General features: G+C 35.4%; 1 protein-coding gene across 2 annotated transcripts in view; it reads left to right on the top strand.

Annotated features, from left to right (window-relative positions):
• The first annotated feature begins 526 nt into the window (after positions 1-526).
• LOC113497598 (headcase protein) overlaps positions 527-23,908 on the top strand; it is a 53,932-nt gene continuing 30,550 nt past the window's right edge. Inside the window, exons 1-3 of one of the 2 annotated variants that reach the window (XM_026877190.1) lie at positions 527-1,256; positions 12,921-12,980; positions 22,768-22,864. In XM_026877190.1, the coding sequence (XP_026732991.1) occupies positions 664-1,256; positions 12,921-12,980; positions 22,768-22,864 (750 nt within the window). In that variant the 5' untranslated portion in view covers positions 527-663. The remainder of the gene's footprint in view (positions 1,257-12,920; positions 12,981-22,767; positions 22,865-23,908) is intronic. The other variant, XM_026877191.1, reaches the window with a different exon arrangement.

The raw sequence follows: 23,908 nt of genomic DNA, 5'->3' as shown, positions 1-23,908 counted from the left end.
ATCCAAGCAGCTGAAACAATAAAGACTTAATGATACCTAATACATATGTACACATATTGCATATCATAATTATGTACATAACTTGGACGCTGTGTGGTTGTGTAACTATTACAAGTCTACCTATAGTTTTTCATTTACAGGACCATTGTCTCGAAAAGTAAACAATAGTGCCTCCTAATATTTGGCGATACTTATGTAAGTTTATCACCACAAGAATCGCGAAAAATGAGGAGATAATATTGACAACACTGCAACTGCAGTCAAGGGCTATGTCAACATGAAGAGAGCGTGCGCGGCAGCCGCGGGACGGGGCCGCGGGCGGCGGGCGGCGGCGGGCCCGCTGGCTCGCCAGTCCCCGCTCCCGCGCCCGCTACCGCGCGAAAGTGAAAATTCGCTAGGCACTTTCTCCCCACCGCCGGCGTGTCGGCCGCATCGGCCCGCCCCTCGCTGCACCCCCGCGCCCCGCCGCGCCGCAAGGTCAGCCCCGCGTGCCGGCGGGTGGCGCGGCGGCGGCGCGGCGACGCGCTGCGCTCTTGAAATTTCGCTTTCGTTCACTCGCGGTTATTAGTCGGCCGCGCGCGCTCCGGCAAGCATGTGTTTTGTGTGACGCGCTCCACTACTTCCGCGCGGTACGTTCGATTTCGTTGGCAAGTCGATCGTGGTATGGCTCCGCGACGGCAAGGCGCCACCGGCGAGCGCGAGGCGGAGGATGCCCGCGGGTGCTGCGTACCTGGCGAGTGCCTTCGCCCCCGAGAACCGGTGCGCATCGAAGACGCCGTTCGTGTGCTATGCAACAATGACACGTGCGCCGCCGGCCGGTATATGCACCGAGAGTGCTTCGAGCAATGGGAAGGTGGGGTGCTCGCTTATCTCAAATCCTGCGGCAGGGCCCGCTCGTGGTCTGAACGTCAGAGACACCAGAATTTATGGACCAAGAAAGGGTATGACCTGGCGTTCAAAGCATGCGGTTGCCGCTGCGGCCGAGGGCACCTGAAGAAAGATCTAGACTGGGCACCTCCGGGAGCCGCGATCCGTGCTGAGGAGGAGAAGAAGCGTCGTCGCCGTACTCGGTCAGGACGCACGCCGGCAGCGGCCCCGGACGGCCGCTCGCGCGCCTTCAGCCTCTCCAGCTCAGGGTCCTGCTCGCCGCCATCAGCTCCGTCAGAGCCGTCGACCAGCCCCACTCACGCTCCGCCGCACGCCGTCACACCTGCTAAGAAGATATCCAAACCTGAAATTATTTCAGACAGGATAAGGTAAGAAACTTGGATAATATTTAAATGCTTGTTTCGAATGACTTTCCGATTGGCTTTGTGTAGGTAAGTTGCTTGCACCTCATCTAAAAATTAAGCTTAAACAACAAGTTACTGCACCGGTCAACGAAAATCGTCGCCGGGTCGGTAAAAATCTATCAACATTCGAGTGAATTATTAACTTGTTTAACATAGTAATAACTACCATAAAGTTACAAATTACAAACACTTATATCTGCCTACGAGGTGCATTGAATGTTATTGTGTAGGTGTACCAACACTTACAGCGTCGTATCTAAGCGTAGTGTGTGTATTGAATACATTTCTTGTCGGTTGTTTATATCGTATCGAATAGCAGCCCCACATAATTGGCGTAGAACTGGTTGGAGCGGTGTTTGAAGGCGGCTTAACGCGGCGGGCAAGCAAACCGGCCGGCACAGCCCTACGGCCTGTATTGAATTTAGATAAGATGCAAGTTGCACTCAATGGTACACCAGCTAACCAAGTTAGTTTAGCACTATAATGTTAGAAACCTCGCAACAAACTTGCGTAGAACTAGCGAATTAAAGATACATTTTAATAAATTAAGCCTCTTGTTTAATTCACTAGGCAAAATTAATTACAAAGGTGCTAGCATATTTTTTTTGCTACGTAATAAATTGCGAATATAATAAAAAATTGTAGCAAAACTACCCAATAATAATCACAATAGTTTTTATGCACTTCATTTCTTTTCGATAATAATCAAAGTTCTTGGGTTTTTTATTAGTTTGTGAAATACATTTGTTTCATGATTTTTTGATAGAGTACCCAACAGTAAACAAAGTGTAAAAAATATTTTATTATCTTAATGCGTATAAAAACATCCACTCACTTCCTGATCCCAATGATTGTTGTTTGTGTGCCATTGTTGTACAACCTTGCACACCTTTTTGTATGTGTGGGTCTTTATAAAAAAAATGGTGTACCTTGCGCCATAACAAAAGACTCGAATGTAAAAATTACACTAAATAAATTTACCAAAAAAAACGAAAAGCTCGCAATTAGAACGTTTTAATGAATAAAATTTGAATTAATTACATCAAATAATGTATTATAAAAACGTGTCGCGAAATAAATGTTAACACTTATTTAGAAAATGATTAAAATAAAACACGCGAGGGGACATTCTGTCCGCTTGCACGCAATCCGCAAACAATTTGTTTTAAAGTGAGCTTTCAACTGTCACAGCAGTTTTTGTGAGCGAAATATGTCGAGTTTCAATTTGCGCCCAAATTGGTGGAGCCTTAAAAATGCAATTTCGCCGGCTTAATGCATTGACCGCACTTCGCTGCACAGCTGGTTTCCGTTTCCTGGCAAAAGCGCGTTTTTCCCGAAATTACGGCAGCTGTCCCTTGCACAAATTGTTGTTGCCGTTCTGGCTGTGGTAAAAAAAACGAAGCACCTGACGTCATTAGCTATTACCGCGGTCCAATTTGTATTGTTTCAAAATTTAAATAACTTTGGTTAAGATTTGAATGATAAAATAAATATTTTATATTAATAAAAACGTGCTTATTTAATAACATAATTATGTTCTTATCATTTTAGGCAGTTAAAGGCCTGTTCATTAGCTTATCCATGAGTCACCTTCTTGAATATTCGTATCAAATGTTAAGGGTTCAGTTCACGTCATAATTGTTTACACCATAAACACTGATACGGACAACCGTCGCCATTATACTTGATGGTTGTAAACCTACGTCTATAAATAGCAAAGCACATGGATGAATGAACAACGTTATCCTGCCATGCCTATTCTATATTCAGCCTTGTTTAAAACTATGTGAATAGAAATATTTATAAATACCAATATCATGTACCTAATAATTAAATCCATTTTTTTTTAAATGTTCTGTTAATTTAATAACATTTACTTTAAGCGTTCATAAACAATGATTAAATTTGGTATAGAAGTAGGCACCTCTGGTAAATGATAATAAATTGCATAATTCGGTGACACGTGTGGTAATCTTATCTTTTTTGGCGATAAGGTTCGCGAAATTTTTAATTGTTATATGAATTTTTATTATTTTGGTAGCTGTGTGAGTCCTTATAAATTGGATTACTTATTTTGTAACCGGGTTTATGAAAATATAGCGCAAAGAAGAAAGGATAGTCTTTATTTTGTTGCTAGATTGTTGTTCCTACGACAATTTATTACGATAAACTTATAAGAATGTCATGACAGGTATTTTCAAAACAACAAAAACCGGAAGCCTCTAGACTCAAATAACAATTTCGCTACGGTAGAAAAAGGTTGGTAAAGTTATCATTTATTTAATCTGGACGCAAAATAAATGCACGCTCCATTTATTCTGTTGGACATAAATTCACTCAAAGGTCATCAAGATAAGTTCTTAGTTTAAATTTAAACAATAACACAGAGATACAAACATGATAAAAGCTTTGTAGAAAAAAAAACAATGTTCAAAAATAGAATAGTTTTTTCTTTTACAGATTTAAAGTCGCGTGTGCATCAGCGTGTGTAGGTGATCAGTTTTATTGAATCGTGGGCGAACCCCGGCTCGGGCAGCACTCTTTATTCATTGGTTATTTTAACTTGACCTATTAAAGATGGCTACGTTTAACCTCGGCGAATTTATATTATGACGTTTTTAATTTCTCGAGGTTATATTTTTATTGCTATTACAAAAAAAGCCCAAAAGAACCTTTCCAAAGTTACAGTTCTCAAAGGTTATGGCAACATAATATAGATATTAAATTTGTTTTTGTTGCAATGCTAGGTCCCTTAAAAATTTAATGTAACACAGATAGCTCGTCATAATAAATCTTACGTCATTAGGCGAGGCACAACTACCAATAAGCTACGAGCACTTCCAATCGATTCTAAACAGAACAAATCAAGCAGTTAGTATGCGCTGGCGCATCGTTTTGTTTTCAATTATGTTACTAACGCATAAATACAGTCTATTATATCCAGTCTTTATACTGGCGTCGCTATAAAACTGTATCTTTAAAAGTTTTTATATGACGTTGCTCGTAAATCTTAAATTATGTGTTATTCAAAAATCCTGGTCGTTATCGTATTAAAAAAACGACTCGATAAAAAGAATATTCCCAGTTCGAATTTCAAAATATTATTAAAGTTAATAGTCCTGGGTCTCCCACAGAAAACTATTCTTAGTTTGAATTGGTTTGAGTATAATCTGCGCCATGTTTGCAACTATGTTTAAAACAATGCGTTGACTGATGGTGTATTCCTGTTGCTCAATAAAACTGAAGGAAATTACGTTTGAAATAAAGCCATTTGCATTCCTTGTTCGTCTGGTGCGTTGCTTATTGTGAAGTACACACACTTAGCACATCTTGCGTGAATTTATTGTGTAAGATATCCAGCTGTCAATTGAATACTGTATGTAACTTTGTAAGACTTGGTTGTCTGGAATTTATAATGAATTTAAAGATTAAAAACCATCACTTTAGTGTAAATTAAATATTAAAATTAAAATGTAATTTCTCTTCATAAATATTTTTTGCACGATATTACACATTTATTAAATTTCCAATTTTAAACGAATTTATTTAATTGCCGCTGTTTGTTTCACTATTTATTAAGAGCCAGTATAAAAAAAACATGTGTAGTGTAGTATGTAGTTAGCAGAAAATGGTAGTTTGGAACTAAAACAAACCAGATCAAGAAACCTGATATGTATGGTATACTTAGCTAAGCACGTAATTATCGCTTTTAGTTAACACCGACGTTTTAAACTTAATTATAACTATATGAAATATAATTATCTTACGAGCTGTTAGCTGCGGACAGGCTGATTATTACAAAAAATAATATAGTACAGACAGAAAATCTAAATGTAATCGATATCGTTCACATTTTTTCTTTGCTTAAAAAGTTTGTGCTAAATCAGTTCTTTATTCAAATTATAAGAAGAAAAAAGTTTAGCAGTCATTAGCTAATTTATTACAACGCGTTTTGTTTTTAAAGAATATTTTTGCAAATAGATTCTATACAAAAAAAGGTGGGAAATATTTTAATCCAGCCTATTACAAAACCAAGGATCGAAAGCTCGTTGGAGGTAAGTCTTACATAATGATACAGTTAAAATAACTCCTAATTTTATTTTACCGCTGCTCCTTAGGAACCGGTCTTCAAATATTGATAACTGGGCGTGCTTTAGCTAAAACGTGCTTACTTAATTTGATATCAAGTATAGCAACGTGCTATTAAGTTGTTATTGTAATATTTCTAGTTATGTTAATAATACTTTTTGAGAATCACGTTATACATACATTTTTTTTATTGTATGTCAGAAGTTTTTGTTGCGTTACAAAAAAACAACGCCTTAAAGAGATCGTGATTCATCATCGTCTAGTTTATTTAGACTTTGCTGTTTTTTTTTTACTTAGTAAAAAAATTATACTAAATGGATTATTAGAGAAACGGAACTGAAGAAAATAGGCTCTGTGTGTGTAAACAAAATGATAATATAATGTAAAGACGCCGACGGAAATTAGGTTAAAAAAATTAGCAAGATACTATTTTGATAGGTTTATTTGTATAACATATTAGTCCAACATACTTCTGGTTTTACGATTCCAGATAAAATTATGTCTTCTATCACAGGTAAGTTTAAATGCAGAACTTTCTCCAAAAGGCCAGTCCTTGTCATTACCCTACATTGTAATTCACTTAATTATTTATTTTTCTGTTCATTATAAAAGTAAATACTTCTGCTGGCTTTCATCTTTGCCAAATATGGCTAACTGATATTAATAAGTGGAGTACTTATGAGTTTTTTGCAGTAGTGTTTAATTCCGCCTCTATGCAAATTAGTGTATAATTGAATCAAAATAATTGTAAATTAGTTAATAACACAGTAATAAATCTAGTTGTTTATTAAATTAGCTTTTCTTTACTTAAATTCTTTTTTAACTTTGAAGAAAAAATGTGTCTAGGTTTTATTTTTTACCTATTTTTTCCAGTTAAATTACCTTGGTTAAGTAGGTATTCTTTACATAAAAGATGTTCTGCATACATACAGTGATCCATACCATACGGATTTTCTTGATAATAAGTGATATTAACTATTATTATAATAAGTTATCATAATGTTATAGTTACACGAAAAAAAACTTGTACCACTATGTCGTCGTGGCCTTGGGTATTGAGGAACGACGGACATAAACACTAGTGACGCAGGCAATATAGGAAATCGTAAATATTCTTTGATAACTAGTCTGAAAGCAGTAAATTATCTCATTAAACTCTCTTATATCTAAAATTCATATTTACCGATACATAAGTATCTAAAATAGGTGAGAATTCAATTTATCCACACCACTGCAGTTATATTTTTCACAATCTTTTATCAAAAACTTCGCGCTGTAATTATTTAATTCACTAGATTAGTAAAAATGTCGCTGAACCGGTTTTAGCCAGTTCAATATTGAGTACCATTAATTCTGTGTCCGTATATCACGAATCGACAGCACTTTTTATTGATTGTTAATGTTTATTGCAAATAATAAATAAATTTGCAATAAACATGCCAATTTCGTAGTTGAATTTTCTTGATTATAATCGCGATTGCTAAGTAGCAAACATTGGCTAATGCTTGTCAAACTGTTTGATGTGACTTGTACAGTGTGTACTTATTTAAATTACATTTAAGTGCAGTCCTTAGTATGTCTGAGGCGACCAGTGACTCAGTCGTTCGTCAGTGGCGCGTGAAGTCGACTTGAGGAGGGGAGGCCTTTAAAGGATATCACTGCACCGCATTGAATACGGTTTGAAGTGTGTCAGGTTTTATTAAGACTCCTCCAACGGCTTCAACCAATTTACACACGATTCGAAACTCAAATCAAAAGGTTAGAAAAGGCGCGCCATTCCAACGTAATTTATTTACACATATTAAATATGCACATTTATTTGCAATAATTCTTAATCAGTATTTTTAGACGAAAACTGGTTGAAATTTTAAATAGTCTGCTTTAAATTCTTTGTCTATAAAAAAGATACCGAGCTTTAATTCCAATTTGCTGTCTAAAGTCAGACAAAAAATAAACAGTAATTTAAAGTAAGTAAATACAATGTAGGCCGAATAATACATTTTATACCCACAACTAACCTCATTTGATATTTTATGTCTAGCAGTTTTAAATTGCATTTATCTAATGAGTCAAAGCATTCTCGACACACTTGCGGTTATTTCAAGCCGAGTTCTTACATAAATGCGCATGATTTGCCGCGCCGCTATGAATAAATAATACCTTTTTATGTATTAAATGCTGTTTTTGTTGAGAGCATTTCTAATCAATTTAAAGGCTAATTATTCACTTATACGTCTATTAAAAAAATTGTATGCAACGTTTAGCAGCTTATGTCAAATTGTTCGTCTTAACTTACTTGCAATCGTTTAATGTGTAAGCTGTTGCTATGTAAGATGTTCTGAGTATTTATGATTTTACATTGTCGGGATTTAACTAGAAAAAATCAGTTTATTGTTACTAAGCCTAACTATTCAAAACAAATAAAACTGAAACTAGTATCTTTATTGTATCGTTTGTGGTGGTCAATTGTCTGAAGTGTGTCTGGATTTCCCGCCAGTAAGAGGCGGTGATTTCCGTTCCCATGGCGATGCCGGCGGCGCGGTGCGACGGTAGCCGGCACGGCTCGTTAGCGCCGTTTTTAGGGCGTGATCGACGCAACGGCGCATGCCTGCATAAATTGCATCCAAATACTAAACTTACCCCGAACCCCCAGTACTTGCATAGTGATGCTCTCTATTCAACATTCACCTCGCTCATTTCGGTCGACCTTGCTAAAAACTTTTCACTGTAATCACCTTCGTTGTCCAAAACTCAGTTTAGCAACAACAATACCGCGTTTTTACATTTACAAAGCTTAAAAAGTGCCGTGTCTTGTCATTTTACTTGCAAATTGTCGTGATTATGCATAGTGGAGTCGGCCGAAGATGTATTTACGTGTGCATTGTATGCATTGTGTGGTGAGGACGTACGCGTGTGGGCTCCCACCAATATGCCCCACTCACTACACGACATTTAGTGCATACACAGGCATACGTTCCCCTCTGCATTCTGTTTCACGCGACTGTGTCTGCTCCAATGATCGATGCTACCCTAGGATGCACTTTGCTGCTCGAAAATTATTAATGGCTCTTAAAATGTGGAGTGTTTGCCGTTTTAAAGCGTCGTGTTTTCTACTTCATTCTATTTAACAATTTATTGAAATTCAAGTGAAGCGCGGCCATTTCGTTTCGAGTTCTTCGTATCAATTTGTACTCTAGGACTGGTTTTTGTTTTGATTTCATTGGAAAATGTTCATGAAATGTGGTATTTTATTGTTACCCACGCACATGGTCAGCGCTGCAGTTTAGTCCATTACGCAGTCGAGCGTTGGTCTCGCGACAATTCAGACCGAGCTATGCATAATTTACACATTAATTCTCAAAGTGACTCTTGGAAGTTCTACTCTCGCCAGACACAGATGACCATCCTTGTAATAATGTAAGCGATAACTTTGCATGCAACTTTGAAGAGCTCTTATACCAATTTGGATTGAACGTGCAATAAAAATAAGAACAAAACAGCTTGAACTTGGGAGGATCATGCCGAGTTAGTCGTGTCCTCTTCTTATAGTGTATCAAAGCACTTAGTTGGATAGTAGGCGGTTAGTTTATGTCGTTTACAAAACAAAACAACAAATATAATCGCAGCGTTCGGTGTGCAGTGAGCAGGAGAAAGTTCGGGTAGGTTCAGGGACGAGTTGTAGCTATTTGCGTCTCGTGGCGGGCGATCGTCGATGCAATTAAATTTGTAAGCGAAGCTTTATGTTCCCGGGGCTAAATATAAGGCGATCGCGCGACGTTGCCGTGCCGACCAACTGCAAAGGCAATCACTTTCGTTGCATTCCCGCTTCGGAGACTGCATCCAATTGTTCCCCGATGCTTTGCTGCATGCTTTGTAATTTGTTTCCGGCTCGCACTTCGGCCGAACGAACAAAACTGCGAACATAAATATTTAAATACTTATTGTTTTCTTGTAAACGCCGTTTTCATTGAAAGAAACAAACGTTTTCGCAAAATATGCACAATCGATTTTCTCATTTTCACATCGTGCTTATGAAGCCATTGTAATCGACGGTCTCGATTGATTATACTATTCAAATATTAGTAAAGCTAGTGTACACAGACTGCCTAGGTATAGAATGTCATTAAAGAAGGGAGCGTGAGTTGGATGGAGCAATCGGCAGCAGTAAGCAAAGTTCACTAGTTCAACGCGCCCGAACACCTATCGCGTTCATTGTCCCTTCGTAAAGGTCAAATCTGCTGTTACACTCGACTATCTGGTGCCGTGAGCTTTGCACATAAAACAATACACAAGGTAGCCCAACATATTACTTTTAAAAGCAAAACTAATTCAAATCATCTTAAAAAAGTTCACAACAGATACACAACTCCACTACACGTGTGTTTGCTAATAAAATGTTACATAATAAGTATAATAACATATTCAAACTCATAAATATGCAAATGTTTCGTTTCCATATGCAATTATATATAGAATTAATTATGTTATTTTCTTTATACAAAATAAATGTAGGTATAGTATTAATTAATCTAAGAGAACGAATGCATCTGTTTGGGAATAACATTCAAAATGGAACCGGTCTAAGTTTTTAATTAAAAATGAGATATGGCAGTTTTGAAAATATTCGTTCCACATAAATCTATGTGGAACGAATATTTCATCTTAAATGTAGACCAATAAAAAAAGTGAGAGAAATATAGACTGCACAGTAATAAATGTAGAGTCGTTTGAAACATTTCCATTAGGGGATATTTTTCTTCCATTTTCTACTATTTTTCTTTCCCTCTGTAGAATGTCAAAGTAATAATTCATCCACATTATTTAACGTTCCCCGCGTGACTTTTGACTCTGAAAGTGGCTTTGTTTTACCATAATTATGATCGCAGATAAAATTAATTACAGTAATACCTTGTAAACTTAATTATGTAACGGTTAATCTCGTATCGTTCTATCAAAAACATGGCATGATAAATAAATTTACTTTAAATTTATTACTTAAGTTTTGATACGGCCCTAATTTTAAAGGTATTAGCATTTTGAATAAGTGTTGTAAAATTTAACAATGTATGATGTACCACGATAAAAAAAGTAAATTCATAGATGTTCACAAACTTGATTAGTAATGTAAATAATATATTCAATGAACTCTTTTGCGGTAAAATCCCTGATCACATTTAAAAAGCCAAAAAGGTTGAACCAAAAACCAAATCCTTTTCAGTAGTTCTGTGCAAATACCACGCGAAAAGGGGGTGTAACAGCACACATGTAATACCGAATGACAAACACAGAGAGCAATAAATTCTAAGTTTGTTCCCTGTCTCATTGGCAAGTCAGTTGGTCGTGCCATGATTGTTAGCAATATATTCGCTGTAAATTGCTGGCTGTACGCTTGTACCGCACCGAGAATGACGTCCGCAGCAGATTTATAGTCGCGTTGACTCGTTAACTTGATATCGTATCAAGTATTGCAGTACACAGATATTATTAACAGCTATGTCGACTGTTTTAAGTGCAATCGAATAGTCTGGGTATGGTTCACCAGACGCTTTTATATAATTATAACGTTCAATTTGTAATTTGATCACTTGATCAGGCTAGCATGCGATCGTTGATATTCAGCTCTTACAAACTAAAAAAAATCTTGTGTCTCGGTTTTTTGCAAATATAAATAAAAAAGTCTTATAAGTTAGACCAAGAATATTTTTAAATATTTACCATGCAAACCACTACAGTTTCGCAGTTGCCAAGGGCAAAACTGATACATAGTATACATACATGCAAAGTATAAAATTCCTCCAGACACTGCGCATAAATAAGTCTTGGAATAAACCACAACGCTATTCAGCACGTTTGACATGCAATAAAGTATTATTTTATGTGTCAACACTAACCATACTCAACTAATACATAGTTGGGAAGGTCAATGTGTTACACATAAAACTGTGTTCATAGAACAATTGTAGGTACCTACATACATTGTTGTAACTGTACACTTTTATTTCCTGTCATAAATACACGACGTGTAATAAAACACGTAGACACTGATGCCTGCGAGTAATTTGAAGGATTTCTTTTTATTATTATATAAGTAAAGTAAATATATTGGCTTTGCCTTGCGCTGAGTATTTTCGGATGCAGTTTCAACAGCTGAGGAGTCAATATTTGATTTTGTCATTTGAGACTGGATCGACTTAATCATGGCAAAAATGTACGTGATTGGTGAAAATCTTATTCTTTATATTTATGTTAATGTTAGGAGTGAATCCACATTCTATTTCAAAATTGTAATAGTTTCGATAGTACTTGGGTTTTCATAAAACATTCGCATCGAAAAGTTTGCATTTCAGATTAAATTTTCACCAAAAAAACCAAAACTATGTATGTGTGAGTGCTTATCCAACTGTTAAATATTTTTTTGTTCGAAAAATGAAGGTATAAACTCGGTAAAGACTAAAAAATACTCTCAATACATCCCGCATGTTATTTACGTAACAAAAAATTAAAGAAAAAAATAACTTTGAAACTAAAGTTGTAATATAATGAGAAAACCTGTTCGGTCGGAAACGATCCTAGTTCTTTAATGCTTAGATGAAGTTAACGCCGACGATTGACGTTGCATGTAACTTGGTAATTCATAATAATTACTCGCTAATAATCACCAATTGCAGTAAACTTAATAATATGACCATCTGTAACGGCATGGCATCATCGCAGAATAGACAAATCAGTATGATCATTATTGCGTGATTATTCTTTATCAATTTTGAATATTATAGTTAATAAACTAATTGTTTGTACACCAGATTATGTCTGAATCAATGAAAATTTTCATTTTACGTCAATTGATTCAATAAAAATGGAATCGAAAATTTAAATCTGTAACTGCAAAGATTTATCAAATTTCACATTAGATTGGATTTTCTCAATAGGTCTACTCAAGTGCCTAACTCTACCTAACGAGTAAAGATCTAACGTTGTCGTTGTTGATTCCAGCCTTCTGCACTTTAGTCTGATCTGAATCGCATACAATCGACTGGCCACAGACTCCTGATAATCACGAGATAAACGCCAAATGTGGCTGCGAAAATAAATCTTAATGTTCAGAAACTGGTTACGCAGTGTCTTGCAAAACTGACCAGAAAAACCTTTATAAAATCTTACCGGTGCATAATTGGCATATGACCGTGATCATAATAAAAAGAAATGTAATGAACCCACTGTTACGTTTGTGCTGTGTCGTAATGATTACGTAAAGTTTCCCACACTGCAACAGGTTTAGTGATTTAAGCGTTTGTGCAGTCGTAATATGAAAATTATTATTATTGTTGATTTGTCTTGCTCGTTATTAGAATAACTTAACTGCCTGTTTGTTTACGTTTTATTATGATTGCATAAAAAAAGGATGAGTTTTGTGTGGCCAGTTTTTGTGTTCTGCTTTTAATGACTGTGACTTTGACAGCTTGGCTGAATGTGTGGATACGTGGAGTGCAAAATTTTAAATTAAAAAAATAAATGTAACGCAGATTATTTTTCTTGCAGATATAACAAAAAACCTGTGAAGTGCGAGTTTGATTTCCGCTCCGAGGGTTCCGTACTAAGGTACGGATTAAGTGGTTAAGGAGTTGCGTTTTATCTCTACACATTACTACTATCAAAACTTTGACTTTGAGCTATTTGATTCTGTTGTGCCACAGCTGCACAGTAAACAAAATAGCTCATTTTTTTCCTCTGTAATTGATATGAAAACGCATTTCCTTAAACATTTTTTAATGTTGTTTCGTGAGGTTATTTCATAAGGCTATTGCGATTGATATATTATGTCCTCAAATAATTCCACGTCGATAGAAACCAAATGATATTCTCACATTTTAAATGAACCATATATATAAATAATTTTATGAGTTATTTAGTTCTTCTTAGGTACGTAACAGTACAATATCCAATCTAACACAGTTTTCCTTTTAAAATTCACTTTTATCGTGGCTCAACGCGATCGAGCAACAAACCTTTGGCATTATAACAATATCGTACTAACGAGCATAGCATTTAACGTAAACAAAAGTAGGTATACACTGGTGTGTTGTTTTCAAGAACATTCCATGATTCCACATCCTTATTATTATGACATTTAGCTGGCGAAGTGGCGATGTAAAATTCTTTTATGGTTGTCGACCTTCAAAATGTATAAAATTTTTCATTTGACTATTACATACTGTAATTAAGAATATGACTGCGGTTGATGAACATGTTTGAATTAAGGACAAAGTTATTTACTAGAAAAATTAAGTTTGATATAGAAAAATTGAAATCATCGAACAAATTTTTATCAGAGGTATAAAATTAAATAATATAAGTACTAGTGGGTGTGTTTTCACACAGGTTAAGATTGTCACAAAATAAGTTGACAGCCCTATTTAAATACAAGTATTGTATAAAAACTATATTATATTGCTAAGACGCTACCTGTTTCGTAATATAAGGATTTCTCAGACATCGCTCGTATAAATATTTATGCATAATCAAGCATTGTTTAACTTGATAGGTTGTTGTTTTTTTTATAGCCAACAAGACTTCTGAATATAAAAAATGTGGTGCTTGATGCAAAAACATAATTATACTCCTTTGTTGATAGCGATTAGGTAATTATTTAAATATTGGCATACCGCACAAGCAATTACACGTAAGTCATGTGTAGGTTTATCTTAATTTATGCTTGTTAATTATACGGATACGTTAAAAGGACTGATTAAGTTATGTCTGTGATGTTATTTTTCTCAAAGTATGTTTAGAAATTCTACACTCTCTCACATAATTTTTCAAGGGCAAACTAATACTTCCCAAATAAAAATAATGTCTTTATTGTGTTATCAGAAAGAAATAAGAAGGTTTTTGTTATACATAATGATCTTTATTGGGAAGTTTCACGAAAGCAACATTATTATGACTTCATTTTTGTATTACCCTTCAATAATGGCCTATTTTCTCCCTTCACAAAATCGATTAGTTTTCAACACCCACGCCTACAAAGTTACACAACTTTTAAACGAATTTATATCAATAAATAGCCATCTGTCAAAATAACCTAATAAAATAATTATAATAACATGTACCGACGACAGCTATAAAAATAATTTGACACAAATAGAGCTACGTAATGGATTAAATATTTACATAATTTGAACAAGCTGGGTTAGGCAATGTTAATGAAATTGGTTAGAAATTAAATCGTTACATCCAAATACCGCCCTGTAGGAGGCTACCAGGGCCTAATTAGTAGACTTTTATAAATAATAAATTTATAAACGTTTCTTATTTTGCGTGGGCTGTACCATGTGTAACTTTATGTCTTAATGTTGGTTTATTCAAAAACACCTACGGGATAAATTCTTACAGAATTTGGCCCCATTGTTTTTTTTATTAAGGCCCGATTTTTCAATCGTCAGATAACTTTTATCTGAGGAATTAATATGGCCGTTTGACATATTTTCCGGACAAAAGCTGTCAAAACGTCAAACATATTCATCGAATAAAAGTTATCTGGCGATTGAAAAATCGGCCCTAAATATTATTATTTTAACTGGACAAACACCATTCCCATCTAAATTTAGCATTGGTTATAATGTAAATCAAATAAATCTTTTTTATTCGATATAGATTTAATAGCATATTTTTTCGTTGTCCGGCAAAATCAATAAATTACCGCTAAACCTGTTTTGTTATAAAAGCTACTATGGTTCTAAAATAAGCAAAAAATAACAATAAACTTGACGCAAAACAATATGAATTTAGAGAATAGAATATGCTAATGTATGTAATATATTCATTGTTTTACGTCATTAATACAAAAAACTTAATAGTATATTCATTCGTATGCAGTTGCAAATTTAATAATAAAAATATTGTATCACATATTCTAATTTGGATTAAAATATAATATTGAAGACTTTTAAGACCGAAGGACCTTTTTTATCAATAATTAACTTTTAATATCCAATGTTAAAAACCATTACAATATCACCTCTATCTTGCAATACTTTTCTAATTAATCTAATTAGTCTATAGTAAAAAGTGTAAACACGTTTAATACAAGTATTGGAACCATTGGAACGTTTGATAACGACCAATACAAATAAACAGTAAGTTTCAATATCGTATTTATTTTTATTTACAATGGAGGTTGAATCAAAGGGTACTAAAATAAAACTGTTGTTCATCGTTACGCCCGATTGAATGAGTCAGCTTACTTTTTTACATACTAACAGGGTTGCTTTATCGCTATTTCACTGGAAATTATATCGAATTTCTTTTTTGTTTACAGCTGAATGAAATTGAAAAGTTATTTTTATTGGAGCTCAATTTGTTCGAGTCCAGAATGTTGTGTGTTTTACGTAACATTTATTTGACCGTATACATTTGTGATCGTGTGATAGTATTTCTTTTGACATGCTCTTTATTTTGTTAGTTCGTGTTGATCCTTTAATCCTCGTGACTTAATCGTCTTTGTGTTTTTTTTTTCATACGTTGTATAAAGAAGTTCTTATCACATTAGACAGCCCTACTCATAATGAAGACAGCGTAGATCGATCGCCACGCCTCCGCTCCCAGTTCAACTAATTGCCTAATTATTTTTATTGCCCGTTTGTTTTGCCCAGCACATATCTCATCCAATTTTTCAATTAAACTCTTCAACGTGAATTAAGACAAACTTATAAATGGTAAAACGCGCAGACGGAGTGCTATTGATCGATAAAAATGTTATTCGACGTAGTCCAGGAACAGCACCCGTCCGAATAGCACCGGCGCGAATAGCACCGAGCCTAGTCCACGAACAGCACCTATCAATATTTTTGGCAGGTGCTATTCGTGGATACAAATTTATTTTATTATTTGTGTCCACGAACAGCACCTACGGCTCGGCAGCCTAGTGCTGGGATGCATTTGTTTAACAGGACGTTATTAAATGAAAAATATCGATAAAATCACTAGAACGTTTATTAAGAGTAGAGTATCGCTACTCTCATCACCTTTGATGTGAATAGACTGATTGTGATACATTAAAAATTAAGAAAGTGTTACAGATTTATAATTTTGTAAGATTAGTAATTATTATCATAAGACTTTTTATTGTTTTTTCTTATATTTAAATGTCGCCTAGACCGAGTTCTTAATAAACGTTCTAGTGATTTTATCGATATTTTTCATTTAATAACGTCCTGTTAAACAAATGCATCCCAGCACTAGGCTGCCGAGCCGTAGGTGCTGTTCGTGGACACAAATAATAAAATAAATTTGTATCCACGAATAGCACCTGCCAAAAATATTGATAGGTGCTGTTCGTGGACTAGGCTCGGTGCTATTCGCGCCGGTGCTATTCGGACGGGTGCTGTTCCTGGACTACGTCTGTTATTCGATTGTCAATTAGGCTCGATTCGTAAAGAATTCTTTTGGACAAAGAATTTTCAAGTTTGTTAAGAGTTATTTGATATAATTGGAATCTTTCGGTGATTTCGACTTAGTATTGGGAAATGGTTTCGTAATTTATACTTAGTTTGTAAACGGAATTCTTCCTGGAATTCTGATCAGTTTATATTCGGTAGAACGAAAGCTCGTTTTTTTTGTGTTGTCATTAAATAAGCCTTGTAAACAAACAATTCGTTTCGTGAATTCATACAATTCCCTTTGTTTTTATGGCCTTGATTTCAAGAGCGAAGTATGAGTGTTATGATATAATGTAATAAAGTAACTAGTCTTGTACGAGATATAACATTATGTACCATATGGAGAAACATTAACATTAAAATATGATAATTTAATGTTAAAAATTAGAAGTTATTTTGAAGCGAATAAGTAAAAAATGAATTAAAAGACTTGAATTCCAAACTTCTTGACCAGCGGTAAATATGAAAAGAAAAACAACAACGACCTAAATCTGTTGAGACGTACCTTTATGTTAAGACTATTGATAGTTTCTTCCATATTAAGCAAAAACTGAACAAAATTAAGTATGTGTTACAACATGTACTAAAAATTGTTAAAAGTGTAAGATAAAGACTGATTTCCTTTAATAATCGAATTCGTTTGTACAACACCACAATCATAAATATGTTATGGTAATATTTATTGTTAACAAGTATTATAAAAATATGAATTTGAATATCCATAACGATTTCGAACAAAGGAATAAGAATATGGCACTTCAATAAAAATAACAATATGATTATTACTGGTTTTGATTTTGTGGATTTAAGTAACAAAGACACATTTTTTATTGAAATAGAATAGAAATACGTAAAAGTCACGATTTCCAAACAGTTTCACTCTTATTGAACTAGGAAATAAGCTTTCAAACCAAAAACCTGTCCTAAGAAAATCTACAGAAAGAAAAAATACGAAAGTAATAAAAAAAAGAAAAACAAGAATAGGCCAACATTTCTTAAACAACCAAGCTCTGTGTATTATATTACAACATCGCATAGATAAACTTCATTCAAAACATCAAATTATAACCTCTAAAACCGTATTATATTCACAATACACAGCTAAATAATTATATATAATTATATAATCGAAGGCGCGGCGTAGTTTGCTTTTATGGCAAAAATCGTGAGCGAAATAGCCGAGACTATTAGGTAATCGAATTTAGTGGGGCCGTGTCCCATTGTTCGGTGGCGGCCAAGGTCTCCGCTGTTTACATCGCACGTTTGAACGATGATGCATCATTACAACCGCTAAAATTCACACTCTAATGCGTTTTTTTATGCTACGTATGTTATGTAAATAAGACTTAAGAGGTGTGGCGTGTTAACTTTTTAGTTGAAGGATTTTAAAAATGCCGATATGTTGTACAAAATATATCCTTGTCAGTTGTAATACTTGTAGTAAGAATGCTTCTCGCAAACCACTTTTCTTGCTCTATTTCACCTTCACTTTATGTCCAAAACAGTAAGGAAATAAATTAATCTAGATAATTGCATTAGGTATCGCCATTGACCTTGGTTAGCGAATTCAAAATAACAATGTTTGAAACAGCCGTAAAACTCATTATGTTTCTGAACACAGCTGTAAAGTGCGATTACGATCTCTTATTTACAACGATTTACATTTTAACACGGCATTATTGTTGTGGAACTTGTTAATAAATGTTACTATAAACTTGAATTCAACATTTTGTTAATTTAATTAAAGTGTTTTGGTAAGTGATGTAACAGATTATGGACAATAACTCCCACGAATAACGCTCGAGGCAACTGAGGGCTGAGATTAATATAGCTGTTTGTTATTACGAAGGTCCACGTAAATAATGTACTAGCGGGGGCGAGACGCCGGTGATTTACACATAAAACATTGTAATGTCCATGTTCGACTGTGAGATACAACAAAGATTTGGTGAGACAGTTTGTCAGTGCCGCGTCTGTCCGGCGGCGTCTCGACTGGTTCCAGTAGCTAGCCCACGCTCGTCTCAGAGATTAGGATAGCCACTAGAATGTTATTGGTCGTCGGCGCGTAAACAACCACTTATTGCAACTCAGTGAATCGTTAAAGCCTACATAGAAACTGGACGCGGTACGCCGACGTGCAAGAGATGCGTACAAATATTTCTTTGACGTTGAATTACTTGTTATGTTGACTGTGAGCATGTCTGCTCGCCGGCCAACGATTCGATAAATCAATACGCGTATTTGCTTGCACATTGCATATTTAATGTTGTATAGACACCAATAATTACGTAAGCGATGGTCATCGTAAGAAATTTCGAAGCACGTTCGCTTTACGCATGTTTGAATGGCGCCCAATGGCACCTTGAAGTGCCTTTGTTTTTAAGTCTCAGTTTCCTTTGTCATATTGTGCTTTAATTGTTCCGTCTCAAGGTCTGCTAACTGTGGGAGTCCGTTTAGGGTGTAAATATCTGGACCGTGACCAAAATAAATGTTTAAATGGATCGCTTGCATACACGCATGGTTTGATATTAATGGAAGTAAATATTTTGTAGTGTGGGAATACAAACGTTTAAGAATGTGTTGAAGGTATTGTTGGTGGACAAAATTAGCATATCAACATTCGTAGCTCGCGACTAGTACTTGTAGAGGTCATCTCATGTAAATTGTAGCGCCCCACCACGTAAACAACTCGATAGTATCAGATACAGCACACAATGCCCAATTTATGTTACAATTTAAATATAACTATGCGTCGGTATGCGGTATTCATTTAATGTATTTTTTATTCAAATTGTAGCTAATATGTTTATAGAAATACGTACATGCGACCCAGACATTACGTTTAGGTAGGTATACACTTGCAATTCTAAAACCATTTATGATAGTAAACACTTCTTTGTTACAATTGTTTTTATGGAGCTGCGTTGGCACTTGGCGGGCTTAAATCATTGTGTTTCTTCGTGCACGTACAAAAACCTCATGGTAGACATCAATTTGCACCAGACAATGCTAGCTTGTACTTATGTGATTCTAATCTAATAATAAGGTGGGTAGGTACAAGAAAATGTTTCATTACATTTTGGTTCGTGTCAGTTGAGCTGGTCGGCGTACGTGGGCCGCATGAATGAGAAAGTCTTAAACCGGTTCAGAGCCAGCTTCCACTAGGTGTCTACTTTCAAATCACAATAGACATTCGACTTATCTCAGTACTAAACTGAACAAACAGCTTCTGTACTATAAAACTTGTGTTCGTGTATTAAAATACCTCAGATATAAATCGAATACAATTGAATTTATATGGAGTGAAGGTATGAACATTTTGATCAATTTCGTATCGTCGTAATCGTGACAATATACAATTAAACGACCATAATATACTAATTTCATAGCATACTAGTTGATCCCAGAATTTTCGCAACTAACTTAGGTAATAACTTAGTAATGAAAACACCGAATATCTTTATGTGCTATGGCTAGCCTTGTTATGGCAATGTTTGTTAAACACAAACGTTAATATAACACTTGATAAACAAAGCACAACGGCTCGAAAGAACAGCGTTGTCGGACAACTGCAAGTGCTTTTAGCACTTAAGTAATATTCTTGGTTGACTAATATCGTATTTATCGTGAACACCACCGCCATTTTAGTCTCTACAGAGTTCTAATCCTAAGCAAACACTGTGTGGAGTGGAAGGTGCGCGGGCGCAGCCGTGTCGAGTATTTTGGTCGAATGCACACACACGAAGCGGGCGCGTCCGCCCGCACTTCTGATATATAAAATCAACTCGACAAAAACATCGTTATTTTTATTCAAGGCCAACCCGCCATATTGTATTCACTATATATCAGGCCGACAGTGTTGGTCCTGTAAACAAGGTCTTTTATATGATTATCATACGAATAAAAGACATGGTTGCACTTAGCACTATAGTTTATTCTTAGCTTAACAGATTTATTCACTTGATCCGTCGTTTGTCTATCGTAGTAGGTACTTTGCTATATTTTTACTATAAACATTTGCAATGTTATGCTGCTAAAACATAATATATACAAACCAATAAACATACCAGACCGTAAACAAGTCGTGTTTTTATTTTGACTCGTAGCAAAATTATACGGAGCGCCAAATCTAATCGGATTCACGCTGTCGAACACGTGTATAGACGAGCCACCAATGTTTTCGATACAGTCATGAATATTTCAAATCGTTTTGTTCATCTGCAAAACATAGCTAAAGCTGCATTCCTAAATTTAGGAGACTAATGGATTCTTGTTAGCGCATACTTATCAATTATCATAAAGTTTAAAAATATATCTTGGTCCCAAATTTTGTCGGATATTCTTCGAAATTAAACCAACCAGAATGTCATATTAATTATCCTTTAATTATACCACTTAATATTCGGCTTAAAAGGGCCATCTTTATTAGCACTGTTACTGGGCTAAAAGCCGGTTGCGGTCTCAAAATACACAGCAAAATAAATTGGAACATAACAAGTAAAATAATTTCTCGTCACTGCATAAAGTACTCACTTATCAACAAAAATGTCAGTCGCTGTTGCTGTTTACAATTTCAGAACGCGTTATCATTTTATGTGCTAATTTAATTTACACGCGCAGGCATTAAGGGGCACTATAGCGATCACATTACGTAACTGTGGCACCGTTCGTTGTCGGCGTTTTTGTTGATGAAATTAAAGTAACCCATTGTGCGCCCAAGGCATTCAAGGTTACCCATATTAAGTCGAGCGCACTTCCGTTCAGTCGGTCGTCAGAAACTTCGTCTTTGAATCTAAATGCCTAAAGTAAAAACAATGAAGGAATCCTTTTTGAAATGCATCGCACATAACAGCCTTTTGCGTTGATAAATACTCACAAAAAATACTCAAACTAGCAAAATCGATCGATTTTTCTCTTGAGATTCCAATCGAGAATTAAATATCTATTTAATATTAGTGAAATGTCAGTCCTAATTATTACCAGGCATCAGCTTGTATAATATTTTATCAGAACATCTACCTCGTTTAAAATAATCCAAAACTCTCCACGTAGATATAACACGGCGTGTTTTTATCTATCCGCAAATATAAACACAGTGTGTATTGACACGCCCGCCGCGATACGAAAGCCGGTATCTAATTCAGCTGGCCTTGACAATGAAAAACAAGTTTTTTCGCGCTACCTTGAGACTGCTTTTTGCTTCGCGTGGATGACTTAAAAACGATGCATATTGTACTAGTTCACAGTTTATTAACTCCGACGTAGAAATATTTTTTACAATGTAATTGTTTTATAAGTATGACGGGCTTGATCTAAAGGTTTTTATTTCGACTTTTTGCCTGTTCCGAATATCTTGATGGTATGGTATTAAAAATATGTTAAGAGGCTTTTAAGCGCCAAACGAGTTTAATCTTTCTTTATTTTTATTGTTCACGATTTCCTCTACATCTTGATCGTTTTATATTATAATGATCGGTTTCAAGGGCTTCCTATTTACAAGCGTTCATATAGAATGTAGCTTAATGATGCATAATTATATATTCAACATTCATTTTGTATAAAAATAACAAATAAGACGTCAGTTGATTAATAAAATCTCATTACATCGGAGTCTTCATTAAATCCGAAAGTCTACGTGGTCGCTTTAAATCCGTTTAACGCGATTAGGCATAAACCATTTCAATACTGCACGAAATGCTCGCTAAGGGCAGTACACAGAAAATTGGATTTCGATTCATCACTGCAGTGAAAGGGTTAAAAGTTAGAAGAATCCACGAGATTGGAGGAACGGAAAAGGTATTAGTTGCTCTTATAGCAAAGCGGAATGGAGTAAACGTGATGTCTGGCTTTGTAATATCCGAGATTACATATTGTTAAGTTCTAATGGTTCCTGTTCTGCCTTCAGGCTGCATTGTTTTACGTCATAATAAGTATTTTTTTCTTTGCAGAGCCGGCGCTGGCGCTAACGGAATCTTCTCCCGAAGACTGGACTTTTCTACTTTCAACCTTCTTCCGAAGCACAAAGTCAACTCATATCAAATCAAGGTATGTACGCTTAAGTTATCATTATAAAGAATTATTTTTTACAGCCAAGTATAATTTGTGTACTTAATGTATCATATTTATAGAACACATCGTTTAAATGCTTCCTAACCATATCAATTTGACAGTTTCGTGTTATGATATCGTATCGTGCTCATATCACGTCGCGCGTCGCAAAAATAAACAGTTTACCAGCACAGGATCAATTCCTCCGGGGGCGATAACGTCCAACGCAAACAACTCTTTTCAAATACATAAATATACTTTCAAGTTTCATGTATTTTCTTCGCGCGTCATACATTTAAAACCTAGGAGTAATTAACTCGTGTAAAAATAAAGCGTGCATTGACACCCTAAAAACGTTCTTAAAAAAACCCTGACTGCCAGCCAAGCTTGATGACGTTAAAAGTGCTAGCTCCCAAAACATGCGCGGTATTCTCTAATTCGCTAATTGTCGACGAACGCTAACTTTGATGTAATTAATCATTGTTTTTTCGTCTCTCAACGAGATATTACTTCGTAGCTGCTCTTTGACGTGGAAACCCGAGTTAGCCAATAAAATATTTTCATTGCTGCGAAAGGTTTGCGGAGGTGAAAGTTTGCTTTTGTTGTCGCCGCCATAAAAACACAGGGTGACACTTTTCGCGATAGAACGCTGTCACGGGTGGCGCCGGGGGTGGCCGGTACGTTTTCTACCAAATAAACGTAACTTTTCTGTAATTTAATCGTACCTCTGGGTGGTTTACGGGCACGCCTCTAGCCGCCAGACGAAAGTAAAACGTTCGCGTTACTTTTTGTTTAGATAAACATTGTTCGGTTGTGTCATTATATATGTTGGAATAGGAAGGACAGGTGGTATTTATGGGCTTTAAAAAGACCAGTGTGATGATAAAAGGATTTTAGCCGAAAATGAATTAAGGAGGCACACAGCGCGGTTTTAGACCAGTGGTTGTTAATAACAATTCCCACAATAAACAGATTATGGTTACAAATCCGTATTCCACCCATAAAAACAAGCTATTTAACTGCTAAACAATTTTTATAATA

The sequence above is a fragment of the Trichoplusia ni genome, chromosome 9 (assembly GCF_003590095.1).
Source record: "Trichoplusia ni isolate ovarian cell line Hi5 chromosome 9, tn1, whole genome shotgun sequence".
Taxonomy (NCBI): Eukaryota; Metazoa; Arthropoda; class Insecta; order Lepidoptera; family Noctuidae; genus Trichoplusia; species Trichoplusia ni.
The sequence above is the reverse complement of the archived record's forward strand: the minus strand, read 5'-3'. Positions and strand labels throughout refer to the sequence as shown.